Source organism: Limulus polyphemus, unplaced genomic scaffold (genome assembly GCF_000517525.1).
Source record: "Limulus polyphemus unplaced genomic scaffold, Limulus_polyphemus-2.1.2 Scaffold1982, whole genome shotgun sequence".
Classification (NCBI taxonomy): Eukaryota; Metazoa; Arthropoda; class Merostomata; order Xiphosura; family Limulidae; genus Limulus; species Limulus polyphemus.
The window spans coordinates 193,391-215,125 of record NW_013667592.1 but is presented as its reverse complement, the minus strand read 5'-3'; the positions used below and the strand labels follow the sequence as shown (position 1 = coordinate 215,125).

Below are 21,735 nucleotides of genomic sequence, written 5' to 3'. Positions count from 1 at the left end.
CGTGTAAAAGGAGTACATGTAAGATGTACAGTAGTGATGCGTGTAAAAGGAGTACATGTAAGATGTACAGTAGTGATGCGTGTAAAAGGAGTACATGTAAGATGTACAGTAGTGATGCATGTAAGAAGTACATGTAAGATGTACAGTAGTGGTGCGTGTAAAAGGAGTACATGTAAGATGTTCAGTGGTGATGCATGTAAAAGGAGTACATGTAAGATGTACAGTAGTGATGCATGTAAGAAGTACATGTAAGATGTACAGTAGTGATTCATGTAAGATGTACAGTGGTGATGCATGTAAAAGGAGTACATGTAAGATGTACAGTAGTGGTGCATGCTTTTTTTCCACATCAACTTGGTTACTACTGATCTACTAATCTTTCCCTACTGTTTCACCATGTCTAACATGTTAATAACAATGCCATAGCACCATGGCTGCAGCAACAAAACTCAATGTTTAATATACAGTTTCTTTTTCCATATTTTTCTATTTCTTCCTTTTTTTATTTTGCATTTTTTTCCTTTATTTTTCTTTTCCTTTTTGATGACCCAAAATATTTCCCAAATTTTCAAAATAAGATAACATTTATAGATAACTCCTATAGTGCCAGGTGTAGTTTTTTTTTAATTTAGTTATAGTAACTCGTTGTTTCCCCTGAAAGGGGACCGAGGGCTGTATGGTGGGGTCACCTGTTTTAATCACTCACACCATATATAGCAGTTTGTTGTCTGTCAGTGAGTCAGTAGACACTAAAATTACATCACAAGGGATGCTTAACGTTGCAATTTTAACCTTTGTAACACCAGTAAAATGCATGCCTCGAATCTCGATAAGAATTCTGCACTCTGTCGGTTGCAACACAGCATGACGTATGAACTTCAAAAGCAAGAAATAAAAATGCTAGTTACTTTAAGTTTTGGTTTTATTTACTCTTGAAACAGAACACTTTTGGGGAACCAATGGAAGAAGATCTAGTATAATGCTCATTACTTGTTACATCAAAATGAATTTTTTTAAAGAACTAATTGTCTCAGATATTTAGCAGACGATTATGTTCTCAGACTGTCAGAAATATTCAGTAAAATAACTGTTCATGCACTTATATCCAAAATTAATATGAAGAATGTATGATTTTTTTTTCAAGTTATAATATTATTGTATTTATGATCCCTTTTTCTCAGAATGTTTACTTAACATCACAGTTTTCAGTACTAAAACCAAGGTTATATAGTGAGTCCCATATATGTACCTATGGCAGTACCGTAGATGGGGGCATACATGTGCCCATGGCAGTGAGTTAAGTGAATGCTCTTACTTTGTTATTAAATTATGTTGTAATATTTTTTATTTATACATTTTTTGGCATGTAATCTTCATAAAGGTAACTGTTATGTACAATCTTCATCATGTAGGAGAAAACTAGCACAGGTACATTTACATTCCTTGAGGATCTTAGCAGCAACGGCACCTTTGTTAATGGGGTGAAAGTAGGTAAGTGTAAGTTACACTGTTTGTTTCTTTCTAAACTCAGTTGGTATGGCTTTGAGTTCCATCCAACCTCGGTTTTCATTTCTTTACCAAAATTCCAGTTTCATAGGATAGTGTAGTAGCCATAATATTTTTGTGATTTAGCCCTTAACTTTATCAGTACTGGCCTGGTCCCAGGGATCAACCATGTGACCATTTTTATTTGTACATAGTTTTAATATTATAACTTTCAATACAGTATGTGTATCTTCACAAAATTTGGCAGACTTTTAGTAAACATTACATTTTGATTGTGCTTTAAAAAATCAGTTTTTTTAATTAAGTATTTTTACTAACAGTTTGTCTGAGAATAAATTGAATCTTTTTTTTTTTACTGGTCCGAGAGTGAAGTGATTTTTATCTATAAATAGTTTTCTTTGTCTCAAAAAATCTGAACTTCATTCTTGTAAATATAAACTTTTATATTTTATCTGTTATAACCTCTACCTTAACAGTATGTTTTATTCTTCAGCCAGTAAACAAATCATCAAACTATAATGAAAAGTTGTAAAATCAGAAATAAAATGAGCAGTTTGCCATTTTTTCTACCTTATTGGTCACGAAATTTCAAAATACTTCTCTTGAGAGTTTTAACTCTAAGCATTTCAGTTATTTTCTCTGTATTTTACTGTTTACGACTGAAGTAGAAATCCACCGAAAATAAAGCAACAGATCACCACTTGTGTCACCCTGCTCCGAGAACAGGATGTCTAATGTGTTGGATGATGCATCTTACAGTGTTTACTAGGAAAATTCGCCATAGTAATTACACTGCACTTAGAATCAGTGAAAACATCCCGACAACAAGATTTGGAATTTATTGGCTTATGTATGTGTCCTACAGTGTTTACAACAAGAATTCTCTAGAGTAATAACATTGCACTTTGAATTTGTCAAAACATCTATCCTATGGTTCAGTGCTGATGCAATAAACATCACAATTCTTTGAATATTGGTAATCCCACTGGGATGTTAGGAGTTTAGTGTTATATTGTACAGGTGTACTAAGATTTTATTTGTACACATGGTTGTGAAATTCTACTTCTCTTTCAGCAAACTTAAGAATCAACCAATAAACATTCAGGTTTCAAATCCAGTTATTGTTTCGCAAACATTCAAATTTAGTCAAGCACTCTGACTTTGGTACACTTTGTTGGAAGATGTAGACGAGTTGTTACCAAGTGAATACATTCTGCGTCAAACATATTCCTTGCTACTGACGTTTACTTAAGAAGTAAGTAAGTATTATTTATAATACGTGTAGAATATCTGTTCAATAGTTTTAGTATATAGTTGTTAACCAAAATCCAGTGTAGCTGTTTCTATATTTTAGCATTAACATATAAGGCTTCTGAAATCTATGATTCATGTTACATAATACACATAATAACGTTATGCAACAGAGATACATAATGATACATAATATATGCGATATATACGTAATAACACAAAATAGAGTCTATATGTAATCTACAATTAATGTGTTTTTTTTCCTTCTAGAAATGGAAACTAAAAGAGAACTCAAATGAAAATTCAAGGAATTGAGGAAGAAAAAGATTCTCAACGAGGAGGAGATGCAGTTTTTACTGCATGTATCTTTTTCTTCTGATGAAGGAGGCAGTCTGTCAGGGTAATTAACAGTTGAGGAAGCTGATGCTTCATTTGCTATGCGTCTGACAAAATCAGTGTACAAAACAAGATAGTCTCCGGTTGAACTAGTTCTTCTTGATTCTGTCCTCCGGAAAGATCAAGAAGTAGCTGTGAGATAGTCATCAGATGAAGATATACCACAACCACCCAGGCCAGGTACCTCGAGACAAACTACACCACAGAAAAGAGGTAGGACTAGGAAGAGTAGGGGAAGGAGTACAGCTGCAGTGTGTAATAGTACTGCTCCTTCCAAGCAGGATAAGCCTCACGTCTACAATGATACCTGGACCTGGGTGCAGATCACCAAGAAGGACCAACTCCACATACCTCCATTCAACAGATGGGATGAACATAATTGTAAATCAAACAAATAAATATACAAATGAAAGACTGACATTACAATTGATGAAATTTTGGCATATCTAGGTTTGACTATAGCTATGGAACTCAAGCCTTATCCTTCTCTTTCTGACTATTGGTCTACCTATCATCCTTTCCATAATTCTTAGTTTACTAACATCTTCTCTAGGGACAGGTTTTTAGCTATCCACAGTTACTTATATTTTGATATCAATACTAATGCTCTTTCTAGAACTGACCCTAACTATGATAAACTATGACCTATCATAGACCACCTACGAAACTGTTTTGTTTCCCACTACTCTCCTAACAAAGAACTAACTGTAGATGAACAAATGCTGGGCAAAAAAATGTAGAATTGGTTTTCTCCCCTATCTACCATAGTCCTGGAGGAAACTGTGAGTGGATACTGTCTGAAGTTTAAAATCTACACAGGCAAAGAGGGATGAATGTCAGCTAGAGGTTTAGCATTGTGACAGAACTGATGGACAAGTATAAAAGACTAGGACACTGGGTTGTCATGGACTTCCCCTCATTCATTTGACAAACCACCTATGCTTGTGGGACATGTAGCAAAGACAGACTGTATTTCCCACAGCAGCTGATTTCTATAAACCTACAGAGAGGGAAAGCACAATTTTTTAAATGTGGAACTCTGATAGCTGTGAAGTGGACTGACAAACGAGACGTTTACACACTTATAAATTTAAACTATAGTGCTACAACAACATTGACAGGAAGAGGGAGGGACAATGAAGTAACAAAACTTCAGTTAACTGTGGACTACAACAAGGTCATGGATGGGGTGGACCATCCATGACCAACACTTAAATTAATATTCTACTAGTCAAAAGACAATAAAATTGTATAAAAAAAAACGTTTTATATTTGTTTAATTTTTGAACTTGACAGTTATAAATGATTACGTTCTGTATAAACAGCAGGCCAATCAGCTGCCATTATCCCATAAAGGCCTTCAGAACAGACCTAGTCATAGCTCTTGTTGAGCCTCTACTTTAAAACAGCCCATGTCCTTCTAGTATACCACTTTCAAGAACTGTGCAGGACTCATCACCTCTGAGACTCATTCTTAGCAGGCACTTCCCAACAGTTGTTTTGATAGAAGTCAAAGGAAGAGATGCGGACTGCGCCTTCCAGAAAATAAAGTAACAACAAAATGTAAATTGTGTAATGAATTTGCTTTTATTAAACATTTTGAAGAGTATCACGCAAGTGTTACTCTTTAAAGAAGTTAATTCTTGATGTAAAAGTATCTGCTCCCTTCCTTTGTTTACAATTATTTTTCTTCAAAGATTTTAATGTTTGTATTTTAACGAACAGCAGTGTTTACTTTTTGACATTGAATTTTGATGGAACTATTTTTGTAAAGTTTTCTTTGTTATTCATACACTTGTATGTACAGTAGTGATGCTACCTTTAATATGTCAAAATTAGTTTACAGTGTCTAAAATGTTTGTAGTAAAATACCTATATAAATTTGTGTTCATTGATACAAATTTTTTCTGTGCACAACATTAGGTTGTTTTAATTATTTCCTTTGTTGATCCTTTCATTCTCGTTGTTCCTTATATCATGTGTCAACATTTGTATACATTTTTGTATGTTAGAATGTGTATAACTTAATATTATTTCATGCAATTTGTATGTGCATTATTAATAAGTCTAGAGGTGTATATCATTTGTACATAACTTTATTCCACAGACATTCATAAAGTATTGTATCATTCTAAAATGTTATGAATAAACCTTTTTTTAAGTTGTCAAGCTTCAAATGTTACATAATTTGCTTTTACTTTACCTCAGTTTAGACAATTAGAAGAAGAATACAAATTAATTAGGTATGACTATATATATAGGCCTAGAAAATACAAATCTCTAGCTATAATACCATTATTTTGCGACATATAGTGAAATTTCAGCTACCATACATTATTTATGTTTATATACTTATTGTTATTATTTATTTACAAATGCTTAAATTTATTTCTTTTTCTTAAAACTTAGAAGAATATGGAAAAGATACTTTAAAAAATAAGGATTATGAGCACTTACTGTGGTTAGGAAACTTTGTGCTGGAGCATTGCGCATACTAAGCCTCACCGTAAGCATAATTTATTCTTCCAAGTGGAGGGTGTAGAGCTATTAATTTTTTATTGTTTCAATATATATATATATATATATATATATTAGAAATAAAAAAAATTATCAACTTGCTGTACTAGTGCTCACAAAATATCTGTAATTTATTTGGGTTTCTAAACAAGCTTTACGAGTTTAAAAAAAATCCCATTTCTCTTAAGAGCAACAACTTAGTCATAACACTTCAACATTTTGGCGAGATTATGATTTCCTCCTTCAAGCTATCTACATACACGAGAAACTACTCTTTCTATTGGTTATAAACTCATACTAAAAAAAAGTGGGTGGGGCTAGATAAGAGGTTTCAAAAGAATGGAGTAGTGGGAGGAGCCAAACCACTAGATTGACTAAATAGATATCTCGGCACGTCAAAGAAGTAGGAGGTTCTTATTTTTCATTATATCTTGTCAGTATCTCTAATCTCAGTTTCTAATTCGTTAAGCACTGTACACACTGTATGGTAGGCTTAATAAATAATAAACGGAGCAATAACACAATAGGAAGTATTATGTACAAACAAAAATTTATATTTAGCATTTTTTTCTTTATATTTCCATTTAAATTACAAAATTAAAACATAAATTTGAATTATAAACTACGTTTTGATGACAATTCCTTTGATATAAATAATAGTAAAGTTATTTAATAAAATTTTGAAAATAGCTCTCTAAAATGTCATGACACGTGATCTTTGACCTGCCCGCAATGAAAGAATTAAATTAAAACATTAGATGTAAACCGTTGCATACTGTGGTTGGTCAGCTGTAAGTTTAAGAACTTACAACGTTAAAATCCATGGTTTGATACTTCAAGGTGGACAGAGTGCAGATAGCCTATTGTGTGGCCTTGTGCTAAAACAAACAAATCAAGCAGTTTTTATGCTCCAATGAACAGATGTTATACTATGATAACATTGCAAAAGCATAGATTTAAAAAGTACAAGAAAATACAGCACTATTCAGGAGTTTTACAACTAATGGTCAATCCGTAAACTAGAATTGTTAAATTCTAAACAATTAATAAGTATTCAGAAAAAGTTTAAGTTTACAAGAAATGGGTGATTTTAAGGATTGACACAGAAATGTCCACTTCATATAAGTCCGGTTACTGTAAGATTTAATAGTTTAAGCAGGTTATGAAAAAAGCAGTCGCATCATGCATTAGTAAACTTTTCTCTAAAACCTAAAGTAATACATAAATAATGTATGTTCTTTAATCAGTTGCATCTTGGGCTGGCTGTTTTTCATGTCTCATGACTTTTTACCGTTTATAATTCAAATTTTATATCGTACAAGTTTAACTTGTTAATTTAAAAAAAAAAATATTTAACAAATTCTCAATAGTCATTTGTCTATGTCATAAGGCTTACAGAAAAACATTTTTTGTTTTTACTGAAGTAAATAAGAGTTTGGTTGTGCAGTAAGTACGACAAATCCTTGTTTATATATATCTTATTTAACAAAGTAAATAAATTATAAAAGTTAGAAACTTCTCAGCTTGGCCTAACAAAACTTCAGGGAAATAAAATATCTAAAATTTCATGAGCTCAAGCATATCTGTAACATGTTGGTTACATCAGTTCTACAGGAAACAGCTAATGGACTCCTGCTATAATTTATTGCTTTTTACAGAGAAGGTTACTGCTCCCCTGGTACAAAGTAAAGTAATAAAACCATAAAGTTAAAAGGAAACAGATGTTGAAAGGTTAATAGTTGAAGCTATTAGATAAGTAATTTTCAATATTTCTGATAACTTCTGCAATTATTGCAGTGTAAAAAATGGTTTTATTAATTTTATTTCATGTTTTTTGGCTTTTTGTTTCACTGTACATTGATGATTTAGCCACAGTAAGTGTTAGGGTAGAGAAAATAAGAGTTAAAGTATAGATTCTTACCAAAATAAGACTTTTTTTTAATCATCTAGGAGCTTCTAGAGGTTATGCAAATGAAATAGGAAAAACTGTAAGATGAAAATAAATATTTTTATTCTTAGCATGAAAACCACCTCTCACTCGTACTGACTCAATATAGGTTTCATAAATTTGCAGATAAATCTTTAGTAAAAATACTTTATTAAAATATCTGATTTGCTGTGTACAACAGAGTTGTTATATTTACTAAAAGCTTGCCAAATTTCATGAAGTACACAAAGTAAATTCAGAATTACAGTAAACATTACGATGTATAGCTTCACAGATACAAGTTTGATCAATTTTTCTAAGCCTACGAACAGAATGTTAAATAGTTCTACGTTTTATGTCGTCATATTGCTACATGTTTTATCCATTTATTGATTGGTTATAAGGAACCCACACACACACACTGAATATATGGAGTCTACTAATCATCTGACGGTTAGTTGAGCCATATAAATGTAGAGAAGTAGTCATCTTCCGAGTAGTCTGCAAGATGTGAATACGAGTAAGAATCTCTTGAACTTTCAAAAATAAAAAAACACAACTTTTATTTCACAAACTATAGCCAGCATATTAACCAAAATGTCAGGTGTTTCATCTTTCTTTGTGTGAAGATTAAACTTTTGTTACTAACATTGTTGTTGTTTGTTTTTTTCAGGAAAATTCAAAAAGCAGGTGCTTAATAACAATGATGAAATTTCCTTTCTACACAAAAAAAATAAAGGTAAAGTCCGTGCATCTAAAATTGGTTTATCATATGAATGTATATATATATATATATATAGATAGATAGATGTAGTCATGGAACCAGTAGAACCCATGCATCTAAAATTGGTTTATCATATGAATGTATATATATATATATAGATAGATAGATAGATAGATGTAGTCATGGAACCAGTAGAATAATGAACAATCATGTATGATTTTTAGATACTTTAAGTATTGATTTTCTTATCAGAACTGGTTCAGTTGCAAATCCGTGTCACAAATTACTAAATTTGAATACAAATGAGAATTTAAACTTCCACTTCAACAATTTGTAACTCAAGTATTTTCCAACTAAATATTCTCCAACTTTCGTTTCCATGTAGGTCTGAAGAGTTTCTCCTGTAAACAATTTTTCCAGTACGATATATAACCTCTCTCACATCTAGCTTTCATGATTCAGTGCTGCCCCCTATGTGAAAACTTTTTCGCTCAACACTAGACATTACTTTTTTTTTTTCATCCCAAAGTGTAGATTAATATTTCCAGTGAAGATATCAGCCCCTGAAAATATAACTCTTCATGTTTTGTTTTTTAGGTGTTTTCTTTTTTTGTTACGTCAATGTAGAGTAAATGAAGTGGTTTGAGCAGTAATTTGTGTTTTCTTTATATATATATTAGCCATCAACAACTCCTCTAGGGATGAATTTAACCAATCCTTGTGGTTGCATAAACATGTTCTGACACCTCATGCAGAGGCTGGGTGCCTTGCAGGAGGCAGAAGTTTCTTTAGTGATGTTAACATTGGCCTTCTGGCTATATACACTGTTCTATTGATTCCTAGCTACACCATATGCTACTTTGTTTCAAGCAGTTTTATTCCGTCTGAATGTCAGTGAAGACCTTACATGATTGTTGTTTTACTTTACTAATATACAGAGGAGGTCAATATGCTACCTGTAGTGTTGTGTTGAAATAGGGGCTTTTTGTGCAAGCTTGTAAGTTTTCCTATTTAGTTTTATCCCTGTGTGACCAGATAAATATGTCCAGATGATGGTCTTACCAATCCATTGCTTTGCTTTCTGTCGTCCATGCAGATACAAACCACTGAATTTTATGCTGTTCTGCCAGCAAGTCAATTGCAAACATTATGTTGGTTGTACTGTCTATTTCTGTTCGCTTCAACAATCTAGACCTCAGCTTGCTCTATGGCTTCTGGCTCCATAATTGTGCTGCTTGTGGGAAGCTTGAATATGAGTATTATGACAGGCTGACTGTCTGCTGTGGCTTTTAAAGTTGATATTGACAAGCTTTTTCTGCTTCATCCTCTTTCCAGTTTCTACATTTTCTGTCTAGGCTGATTTCCATGTGTGGTGGGGAAAGTATCTGAGATTTAGTAGTGACCAGTTATCTCATTCTTGGCTATATAGCACCTGTCCACCCATAACTGTGTATTAAGGCACTTTACAGGCAACCCACTGCTTGGGTGGGGTCGTTGTGGCGCTGGAACGTCTTGATTGAAAAGAGCCGTGACTTAATGTTGGAATGTATAGTCTTTATATGGCTAGACCCTTGTGAAGAAATTTGTAAGTTCTGTTGGTGCTCTGCATTGAGGCCTGTAAGGTGTAATAGGGCCTTGATAGGGTTTTTTGAAGTACAACCTGTGACCAGCCTTAAATGTTTTGTATCTTTCAACCTTACCGAGTTAAGTATCACTCACAATGACCCATTGGTAGTGCATAATCCAGGATTGAGTAGATAAGACTTTGGTAAAGCATAAACAGAATATGTTCTTAAGTTCGTTTTTCATGCAGCAACTTTCAGTGCATTGATGTCTTTGGTAGCTCTAGTTATGGTGTTGATGAAGTTCATTTGTCTGTCAGGTTCTTTGATGTTTCTTCCAGGTAAATAGCAGTGCCTGTAAAGGATGGTGATGGTTTGTCATCATCAGCATATCTGTAATTAAGTGTGTGGGACAAGGCCATTGCTTTGACAGGATTGATGATTATTCTCCTGTCATTGCACCATTTGCTCACTCTGCTATGAGATGTTTGCAGCTTGCTTTAGATTTTAGTTTTTCTATAGCCTCAGTTTTACACCAGAATGTCATCAGCGCATGGCATCTGGTTGGATTGTCAGGGTGGGCTAGATCCATGATGTAATTGTTCAAGACTCGTAAGTGCATGTTAGTTCTGGTTTTGAATCACATTTTGATTAAGACAAATGTTTTATTAATTAAACTAATACAGTGTAAAAGCTGGTAGCCAGAAAATTATCAGTCTTTTTAGCAAACAGTTTGTTCGTGAAAGAAGACAGTTGTTTACAAAATCACTCAGAAATATCTGGACAGATAGGCCTACACGTTCAAAACTATAGTAAAAAGTCTTACAAATTTGATGTTGTTACAGCAATTCAATAAATTCAATCTTAACTGAAATTTCAAATCAGGCAACACGAGGTGATTGTGTAATTAAATATGCTAGTTATCAGCAATTTAGTTTTGAATAAAATCTTAATATCTGATTTATTCCTTGAAACATTAAGGAATTAAAGGAAAAAACAACTTAGAATTTTTTGCGAAAATAATGGCTTTTTTTTTCCATTATACTTTGTATTTTGGTTAATGTACCTGCACATGAAGGCCTTGCCTCAGTCTTCATCTTATGGAACAGGGTACTATGATCATTGTAAGTGGCTTATATTTCCATGTTTTTGGTTCCTGTGTCGACCTTAATCTTGTGGAAGCATTAGAATGAATTGCTTGTGAAATTAATCTTGCTGGACATTTCATGTCTTTAGTTATGGAAGCCGGTTATCTGTAGAGAGCACGAGCTCTATTCCATGTAATCCTTGTCTGCTCTTCACAGGCTGAGGTCATTGGCCTACTTTTTAGGCTTTGTCAGTATCACTGCTCTACCAGTATACCATAAGATCTTCCTTTGTCTTTGGTAAATCTTTATAACCTGAAATCATTAGTACTACGTTCAGGAAAATAAAGTACCAAGAGAAATATTTCAGTGAGTATCGTTGAAGCTCAAATTGATTAGCTATAGAAAAGAAGTAAAAACTTTAAGACAGAAGAAAGTATTTTAATCTTGGTCGAGACAGCCTTCCAACAAAATTGTAGAAATTTAACATCCTATAAATGATAGAAATACAGTATCAAAATTTATGAATTTTTGCAAGTAGAAACTAGATACCGTTTTGCAAGTTTCTGGTCCAGAAAGGGTCAAATAAGTAAACTAATTTCTTATAACTGTCCTATACCATCTAACTAACCTGGGGTGATGTTTTTTTCACATACTTGTACGTGTGTCAGCAGTGAAGCAGTTAATATAATCATGCAACTATTGCGATAACTTGCTTTAATTTTTCAAGTATCCTATACGGAATGTTATTGAATTATTATATTGTAAGATATGTATGTTTATCGCACTTAGCAAATAACCCAGTAATAAAATATTATTGTGTATATCTCTTTCTTTTTTTTTAATCTTGTACTCCCATCTTTTTCCTATGCTGTTCTAACCATCCTTGTAATATGTCTTCTAACATTGGCAGGATATATTTTCCTTATTGCATTGTTTTTTTATTATATCATGAGTGATGGATTTTAACGTTTATAATTGATTTATTTGTTAGCATGTCTGGTTAGATACACGGTTGTTGTTTTTTTATAGCTTTTTTATACATGGACCATACAAATGGGGACCAGTTTCCAAATGAACTTACAGAACATTATACAATTTCAAAGATGATTGGAAGGTAAGACTTGAAACAGAATGCTTACTTAAGTCTTCATAATATTTATATTTAGTTGTTGTTTTTTTTCACTTATTTTGTATATTGTAAATTTATATACAAATTAAAGTTTTTAGAAAATAAGGCAAAGACAACTATTTTTTTTTTTTGCATGTAAAAAAATAAAAAAAGATTGATATTTGAAATTTTACCAAGGTAAAAACAATAATAGAATCATATTCTTATCCAGGGGGGCCTGTGGAGAGGTGCGGCTAGCCTTTACAAAAGGCACGTGTAGAGCTGTAGCAGTTAAAATAGTCTCTAAGAAGAAGTTTTCTGTTACTAATGGAAAAAAACAGAACGTGAGTACTTAATTCTTATTAAGAACTCTTAATTTTATAAAGTGTTTTTTTTTTCATCATAGAGTTTATTTTTGTGTCTCTGATGTACAAAGAAACTGTGATCAAAATATTTGTAATCTTTTAATATTTACACTTTCTTGACAGAGGAAGGTGACGGTTCTGAAAATAATTAAAATTAGTGACCTTGGGCAATGTATTCGAGCACCAAGGATTGTGGAAATCCTTTAAAATCCCAATTTTATGGGGAAAAAGTGCTTGAAAATTCTTAAGTTTGTTTGTAAGTGGAACAGCATGTATCTTTTAAAAAGAGGAATTAAATATATAAAAATTGACTAAATGTCTAATTAATTTGATGTAAAGTTGTCCCTGGTTTGTTACCCAAAATGGTATCATGTTTTAAAAGGCAAAAAAAAGCTTTATTTTTATGGATATGTAGTTATGTCTAATTAGTTTGATGTAAAGTTGTCCCTGGTTTGTTACCCAAAATGGCATCATGTTTTAAAAGGCAAAAAAAAAAGCTTTATTTTTATGGATATGTAGTTATGTACCTCCTCTGGGCAAATGTTGTAAGCTTGGGACCTAAAGTAGGTTTGTGAAAGGCCTTGAATTTTGGATCTCTCGTAACTAGTTTGGTGTGTTATTTGGATCTCTCGTAACTTGTTTGGTGTGTTATTTGGATCTCTCGTAACTTGTTTGGTGTGTTATTTGTACAGTGAATGATAAAATCTTCCTGGACTAGTTATATATATTATCAATAAACCAATAAATATACATAAATCTCTATAGTCAAAACTTTTTACAAATATCACAAACAGATATCTGGCTCACGTTATTCAGGAACACAAGTTTTAAAGTTGGAGAATTTAGACAAATGATGTAGATCACTGAGTACCTATACCATGTTATTTTAAACTTTTAGATATTTTTAATGCACATTGAGGCTATATAATGATGAAGAGCAAATTTGAAGACTTGTTGTGAAAGGTTACTTGAATCAGTAAACATATTGGTCATCGTACGTGTATCTCATGATAAGATCAAAAGTAGTTTTTGTATTTTTGCTTAGAGGATTCCCACTATATAAATAAGTTGACTTAATGTGTTCATTAAACTTTCTAAAACTGTTTCACAGATTAGTGGTAAAAAACACGTAATCCAAAAGAATACAGTGCCTTGATTAGGTTAGTATCAACCTTATATAGAGCGAATGATGAAAATGTATGCTGTTGATTCTGTTTCTCTTCTAAGTAAAAATATTTGTTTAGATATATATATATATATATATGTGTGTATGTGTTTATAGTTTATATTTTTATAAAAAGAATGGAGTTCAGTTCTGGTTAATATTAACTGTACTGCTCAGTGTGTGTTTATAGTTTATATTTTTATAAAAAGAATGGAGTTCAGTTCTGGTTAATATTAACTGTACTGCTCGGTGTGTGTTTATAGTTTATATTTTTATAAAAAGAATGGAGTTCAGTTCTGGTTAATATTAACTGTACTGCTCGGTGTGTGTTTATAGTTTATATTTTTATAAAAAGAATGGAGTTCAGTTCTGGTTCATATTAACTGTACTGCTCGAAAAGCCTTTTTGATTCACAAAGATATTTGGATTAATCGTGGTATTTTAAGGTTGTAAAGCTAACCACAGAGCAATACCTTCCAAGGTTGTTCTAACATTTTACCAGTAAGAAAACTGCTATGCCATCAAAATCACAAGAACTGATATTCACACAAATTATGATATTAAAGATTTAAGGTATAGTTTCCTTCTTTGACATGTGGTGATGTAAAAAAAAAAAAAAATTGGTTCTCAGGAAAAAGGAAATCATACAGTCACCGGACTTTACTTTTTTTTGGGGTTACCAAGGGTAACAGGTGATAAAGTCCAATCAAGGAAGGCAGGTGTTCGTCATGCAGCTTAACTTTTAATGATACCCCCAGTTTATAGTTATTGACATTCCCACTGCACCTGAATAAGGATCATTTACATTTCATATATGGTATAAGGAAAATTACCTTCACAATCTAGTGTGTTTTTGTACTAAAAATTAAATGTGGTAATTGCTGTTGTTCTTGAGATTGCGGGCCCCGGCATGGCCAGGTGGTTAGGGCGCTCGACTCGCAATCTGCAGGTCGCGGGTTCAAATCCCTGTCACACCAAACATGCTCGCCCTTTCAGCCGTGAGGGCGTTATAATGTGATGGTCAATCCCACTATTCGTTGGTAAAAGAGTAGCCTAGGAGTTGGCGTTGGGTGGTGATGACTAGCTGCCTTCCCTCTAGTCTTACACTGCTAAAGTAGGGACGGCTAGCACAGATAGCCCTCGTGTAGCTTTGCGCAAAATACAAAACAAACAAACAATCTTGAGATTGTTTTAATCAATTGTTAAGCCTAAAACTTGACAATACAGTTACATTACTTTTGTAAAGTTGAAATATTTTGAAAATCTTATAAATTTAATGCATCTAGCAAGAGCTCAAAGAAATTTTTAATAGATGAAAATGAAAGACATTGTGGCATGTAAGCTTGTTTATTTTTCAGCAAATTCCGAAAGATGTAATGAATGAAGTCCAAGTAATGAAAGATCTCAAACATGTAAGTAAATATTTGACAAATTTTAGAATCGTTTTTTGATTAATGTTTCCTTTCATTTAATGAGCCTACATTGTAGGAATGAAATTCTGCTGCTACTTACTGGTAGTCAGTAGAGCAACTAATGCTGGTACTCATCACTAGAACTTATTTGATCTAATTGTCATCCAGTCTGCGTGCCTTCCATTGTACTGTCAGAATGTATGATTGTTTCTTTAAAATCGTTAAAAACGGTGTTTTGAATGAATGTATTTGTACTTTTTTTTGTAAACTATATTATAAATTACACATATGAGTAAAGGCCTTTGTTTTATGTGCATATGAGAACTGACTGACACATTTTTTTCTTGAGAATTTCACCTCTGCTATAATGATTTCCTGTCTCGTAACTTACCCAATGATATAAAGGTAAGTAAATAAGATGATGATGATGGAAACAAACAGATTTACTGACACAGGAACTTGAAGTATATTCCATCAACACTCAATTTTCTGAAAAAAGCCAGTTTCTTTATGATTTTGAGTTCTGTAACTACACAAATTAGTCACTTGTTAGTATGTGTAAATACAAGTGTGTACTCATTTCTACTAAATCTTTAACATAAGTTCACTGTATCTATTCTTTATTAATAATGTGTTTATATCATGCAACAGTTGTATAAATTATATATTAATATTAACTGAATGAATGATATGTATCACTTCTGTATAAAATATTCTGTTTTAAAATATGTATCACTTGAAATAGTTGTGTAAATAGGGTTTTAAAATTTGGTGTATTGTATCAGAATTTGCTGTCAGGTTGTCTTTGTAATTTGACTTATATTTACTCAAGTTTTATTTGTATAGTAATTTGAACTCTGCTATTGGAAAAATATTAATAGTAGCAGAAGTTACACATTTATGATTGTGGTTAAAACTTACACATTTATGATTGTAGTTAAAACTTACACATTTGTGATTGTTAAATGTGTAAGTTTTAACCACAATCACTAAATGTGTAAGTTTTAACCTGATTGTGGTTAAAACTTACACATTTGTGATTGTAGTTAAAACTTACACATTTGTGATTGTGGTTATAACTTACATATTTATGATTGTGGTTAAAACATCTTGTGATTAATATTTTTGTCCTATTTTCCAGGTCTTAATACATGAGTAGATAATTATTTTTCCTTCTATTTATTGCAGCCATGCATTATTAAAGTAGAAGAAGTGATTGATACATCAGACACACTTTATATTGTATTGGAATAGTAAGTGAGCTTTCATGTTTTGTAGTGCAGTTAATTATTTACATTGAAATTTTCATTTAAAAGTGTATATTATACTCCTTAACAATGTGAAGTAACTGTTCTGAAATTAAACTGACACATGATAAACTGATTTATTATTTAGTATTGGGATAACTGGCAACTGAGGTATACCATTGAATTATTTTAGCTGTTATTTCTTCATAATTTACAGAGTTACATCTAAAATTTAATTCAACAACATTATTATCAATTTATGTCAACAAACGGAGCATAGTTACTAAATCAAGTTTAGTATTGTATAAGTTTTAATTTTGTAATTTGAAAAGGAAGTAATTGAATTTTCAATCTTCACTTCCGTGTATCATCTGACATTTGTTCTCTCTGAATTGTCCACTTAAACATTCTTTCCACCTGTATTTTAGCTTCTGAGCTATTAATCTGATCTTACAGCCTGCAGTGATTTACAGAAATTAAAACTTACATGCCACACCATCCTTTTACATACTGTCTTTCTCAAAATGTCATTAATTTTTTCAAACATTTGCTATTACGTTATTTATAACCAACAGAAAGATAATGTTTTAGTTTACTGAATGAAATCTATTAAACATGATTTTGTTATTTCTAGCATGAAAGGAGGGGAACTGTTTGACAGGGTTGTAACTGAGGAGAAGCTGGACGAAGCTTCGGCTAAACTTTTGTTTTACCAGATGGTAGTTGCTGTAAAGGTATGTTTGTTTCTGTTAAATTGTTAGACCTCAAAAGTTTTATAATCACTAATTTTGATCATTATGAAGAGTTGGGTTGAAATTTTCTTTATAGTTATAGTTTTTCCTAAGAATGATTTTTTTCTTCTCATCTTTGTAGTGAAATCACTAAGGATTTATCTTCTTTCTATTTTCTGTTTTACTTGATTAAAGCATTATATACTATAATGACTACATTTTGTATATTTTCATTATCATATAAGACTTTTTTTTGTAATATTGCCATATAAAAACATTTGTGTATACATATATCTGTGTGTTTTGAAATATTCAAAATTAGCACAAAATATGTCAGATATGTTTTCACATATTGAAAGATGTGTTTGATTTGGTGGGTAGATGCTAAGTGTTTAACAATATCTAAAAAAAAATACAATTCAGAAGGTTTTGTTACTTATGATGGGATAATATTATTTTATTGGAATGGGGAAGAGTTTCAAACTCCCATTATCTCCACTGACAAAAGCATATTTCATGTGTTTGTGTAAATAGGTAATGGTACTCAGAGAATGTTATCTGTTATTGTTTTTATGTTATGATAATGTAAATGTCCTTTTACCATGCTTTGAGTTAATGTGTTTATTTTTATAAATTTTAATCCATAACCATTGTGTAACCAATAGGAGTTAATGTTGGCTCTAATTGCTCAGTTGAATTAAGTATGTATCATTAAGCACATTAGTGCTTAGTATGTAAGGATGGGCCGAGAAAAAAAATGGCCACCACATTCAATCTGTTACTTTATGATGCTTACACATAACTGCTAAAGTTGAGTTAGAGCCTTATTTGAGCACCTAATTTCCATTATTGAGCATTTTGCTGCTTGCATAATAGTAATATTATTCTGTTCTTCTACCACATATTTTTGTGGATAAATAATAAAAAGGAAAACTACTACTTAGTAGTGAATTCAGTTTATTAGCATATATTATTTCCATGTCTCCTTTTTGGTCGCTAGATGGCAGCACAAATTGTTCTTATGTAATGACTGTTTGTGACTTTTCATTGCACAAACATGATATCTGCCAAAACAGTTTCAGTAAAAATAGAGAAAGAATAATCTAAGTTAATATTCAAAGTATCAAGGATATCAAATATTTATGCAACTGACAAATCTCTTTACACATTATTGATGTCTGAGGTTAAAAACACCAGTTTCTTAATTATCAGAACAATACTGTCAGGTTTGATATTGGGCCAGGATTCTTTGTAGTAGAGGTCTGTGACTTGTTGGTGATAAATTTCAACAATAAATGGACAGCACACAAGCCTGTGTACATGTTATTGACGTCCGAATTTAAAAACACCAATTTCTTAGTTATCAAACATACATTATATAGTGGTGTACTTTTCTTCAGATGTTCAATGAAGCTGAGACTGGCATCTGTGTGTATTTCCATGGTAACATACTTCATGGCCTGGTACCCGTACGACGTCCTCCTAATTAATTGACATGACCTTAGCATGTGATGGAGTCGATTGTATGCACATACAGTAAGTTGGGGTGAAGTTGGAAAGCATGGGTTCTCTAAATATCCCCTTAATCTTGGGCCAATGCTCTGGGGTACTTGTACTGTCCTAGAGGAATCATTCCAGCTTCACCCTACTTTTTTTTCTGCATTTTTTTGGCATTGTCATCCCTACACCATACACAGTTTTTGCTAATTCGGTTTCTGTTATTTATTATCAGTTGCAGTGGCCAGCAACCATATTTCGTTTGTGTTATTGTTTCAAGAGGAATAATAATTACTCTTGCAACATTTTTAGAAATAATCATTTACTTTGTTTTTTTCAGTACCTTCATGAACAAGGTATTACTCACAGAGACCTAAAGGTAAGAATTGAAAACATTAATAACAATTTATTTTTGAGGGCTTAAATGATGGTATAACTTTTAGCTCATATCATTCATCATAGTAAACTATATAGTGTGCTATGATTGGTATCTTTCATTATTTTTATATACAACAGGAGAGAGTATTTAGAAGATAACACAAATGTAAGAATGACGTACTATGTCTAACAATACAGCACTAAGGGAAGAACTCATAATTTGCACACAAAACATTTTTTTGGTTGTGAGTTTTTGTATTTGTATGCACAAAGTTTATAAAATATAAAGGCAGTGCTATGTATTTGACACTTTCAATACAGACATCTTTTTCTGTCACAAGGCTTTAGTGAGTTACATTCAAAATTTAATTAAAGTACTTATCATGGTATATGAATAAACATAGCTAATAATCCAACTTTTAATATTATACAAGTTTTGAGTTCTTAATTTTATATGGAAATATTAAAAAAAGAAATATTTCCCCTCGTATGAGAATTGTGACATTTACTTTCTTGTCTCTCTTCTATAATTTATTTATCAAGTACAAAAGTACAAAGTTTAATATAAATTACTCATTATAATTCCAAAACATACTTACCTCCTATCACACTACAGCTATTACTTGATAGGGTTTTTTATTTCCTTTGCCTATCTAAGCATTGGACTAATTCTTTCTCGCTTGCTCCAGTCTTTTATTCCCCACTTAATTGCCCTTGGTGATATCTGTCTCGTGACACACACTACCTACATCAATGTGCTTTCTATCCTGGTACTGTATATAAGCACCTCCTTCAGATAATATTGCCACTTTTTCTCAACAGTGTTCATTCACGTGTTTCTCTGTAGTACGACTGTTGGAGATACCTCGACCGTTCTTTGTAGTTTGCAGTCTTTTTCCAATCACCCTTCTTTCTTTGTGTTACCTATTTGATATTCATAAAAAAAAAAACTTTTCGTTTGACGAGTCGATGTATGGCATGAATTCCTGGATTAATGCATCCAGCGCAGAGGTAAATCAGGTCTCTCCTATCCCACCTCTTATATCTAGCATTGCTCAAACATTGTGGGGGAGTCACTCATGGTTGGGGCTGTTTGTTCATGAGCTTATCCATAGTGAGATGGAGACATACATTCGGTCCAATGGTGTTTCTCCAGGGGGCTCTGAGGTTGCACTTGCAGGTGATCCTGGATATTTTGGAGAGAATTTAGATTTGCTTTTTCCGGCACCTTCCTTTATTCTTTTGGCTTCTCATGAGGACAGTTTGGATCAGCCTACTCTGGCTCATTTTCTTCAGTTGATAAATCAAGTGTGTGATGTTTTGGGTCTTTCCCCGGTTGCTTTTGAATCTGCACCTTCCTTTATGGTGGAAAGGTCTGAGAGTGAGTACTTAGTTCCCCCTCCATCCCCTGATATTGTGGTTAATGCAGGGAGGTTTACTGCTTAGTTACATGAAGGGAAAGCAATGTCTTGTATGCTGCCATGTTTGACAGAAAAACAGCTTTTAGACAGAAAAGCTTTAGCCTACCATTGCCAGGTGGTGGAAGCACATTTAGACTCAGAGAATCGACCTGCTCTTAGAAATATGGGGTTACAGAATGGAGTATATGGTCAAATTGAATAGATAACAATTTTCTAGGATTCATCTGACCCTCACTATGGTGCTGAGATATTTATCATCCCTACACCTTTTTTTTCGGAAGCCTTTCAGTGATGTCAACATCAATTTGATGACGAATTGGGACCATTGTTAGCATCCACCTTGGTTCAATTGTCAGCTTCAGCACTTTCCCTACACTCTTGGCTGGTATGTTGTTGGGTAGAGACACGTTGTCAGAGGACATTTATCTACCTGCTGCTGCCTTCTGTGAGTTACGTGAGGGGAGTCTTTGTTGACTTCTTGACTTTTTTCAGCTACTACAGAACGTCATAGTTCCACCCCAATTCGAGTGTCCCGATCCCCAGCCTCAGTCCTGCAGTCCATTAGAATAGATTTCACCCATATCCTCGAGGTTCATGCATGCCTCACTTCAGGGATGGGGTGCATATCTCAACAGTCAGGAATTCCAGGGCCTATGGACGGACAACGAAGCTTCCCTCCACATAAATGATTTAGAACTTCTTGCTGTTCAAAGGGCAATTTCTCCAGGTCTGGAATTATTGAGGAGCAAAGTCATCATGCTTTGCTCCATGGTAGTATCTTACACTACCCATGAAGGGGGCACTCGGTACAGGTCTCTTTGTTTTTGAACCTTGGATCTCTTATATTGGGCCTATTCCCATCATATCATCCTAGTAGCTTGCCATGTTCCAGGGGTGATGAATTATTCATCAAGAAGTTTTCCATTGGATTTGCTCATGGTTTGGCACTCTGATGATCAATGCGCTTGCCACTCATTAGAACACCCACCTACCAGCATAATGGTCTCCGGTATCTCACCTACAGGCATTGGCAATAGATGCATTCAATCAGAACTGGACTGAATTGCACCTATATGCCTACTCACTGATTCGTCTGTTATCCAGAGTCCTAGCAATGATTCATTCAACCCTCTTTTGTATTCTGTTGGTAGCATCGGATTGGGTGGTTCAATGCTGGTATCTGCTTCTGCAGTACCTTCAGGAGTGCTCATCTCTTCTGCTTCCTCTTTGACCATTCTGTTGAGACAGCCATGATTCGAAATCTTACAATCATCCATCCTCAAGCTCATGCGTCATGTGTTTAGGTTATGTGGTCCATCACATGACATCAGGGTTTAACTTCTAATGTTGCCATGTAGTTGTCTCAGTATCTGCGTTGTCCCAAGATTGACAATAGTGTATTACACAGAGGTTGAACCCACTTTGTCCAGACGTTTCAAC

The 21,735-nt window shown here is 33.2% G+C and overlaps 1 protein-coding gene across 1 annotated transcript in view; it reads left to right on the top strand.

Moving 5' to 3' along the window:
• LOC106465562 (serine/threonine-protein kinase Chk2-like) overlaps positions 1–21,735 on the top strand; it is a 48,952-nt gene that overhangs the window by 6,695 nt on the left and 20,522 nt on the right. Inside the window, exons 3-10 of the mRNA XM_013925790.2 lie at positions 1,413–1,491; positions 8,271–8,336; positions 12,001–12,085; positions 12,312–12,423; positions 14,968–15,021; positions 16,210–16,274; positions 16,903–17,002; positions 18,837–18,875. Of these exons, the coding sequence (XP_013781244.2) occupies positions 1,413–1,491; positions 8,271–8,336; positions 12,001–12,085; positions 12,312–12,423; positions 14,968–15,021; positions 16,210–16,274; positions 16,903–17,002; positions 18,837–18,875 (600 nt within the window). The remainder of the gene's footprint in view (positions 1–1,412; positions 1,492–8,270; positions 8,337–12,000; positions 12,086–12,311; positions 12,424–14,967; positions 15,022–16,209; positions 16,275–16,902; positions 17,003–18,836; positions 18,876–21,735) is intronic.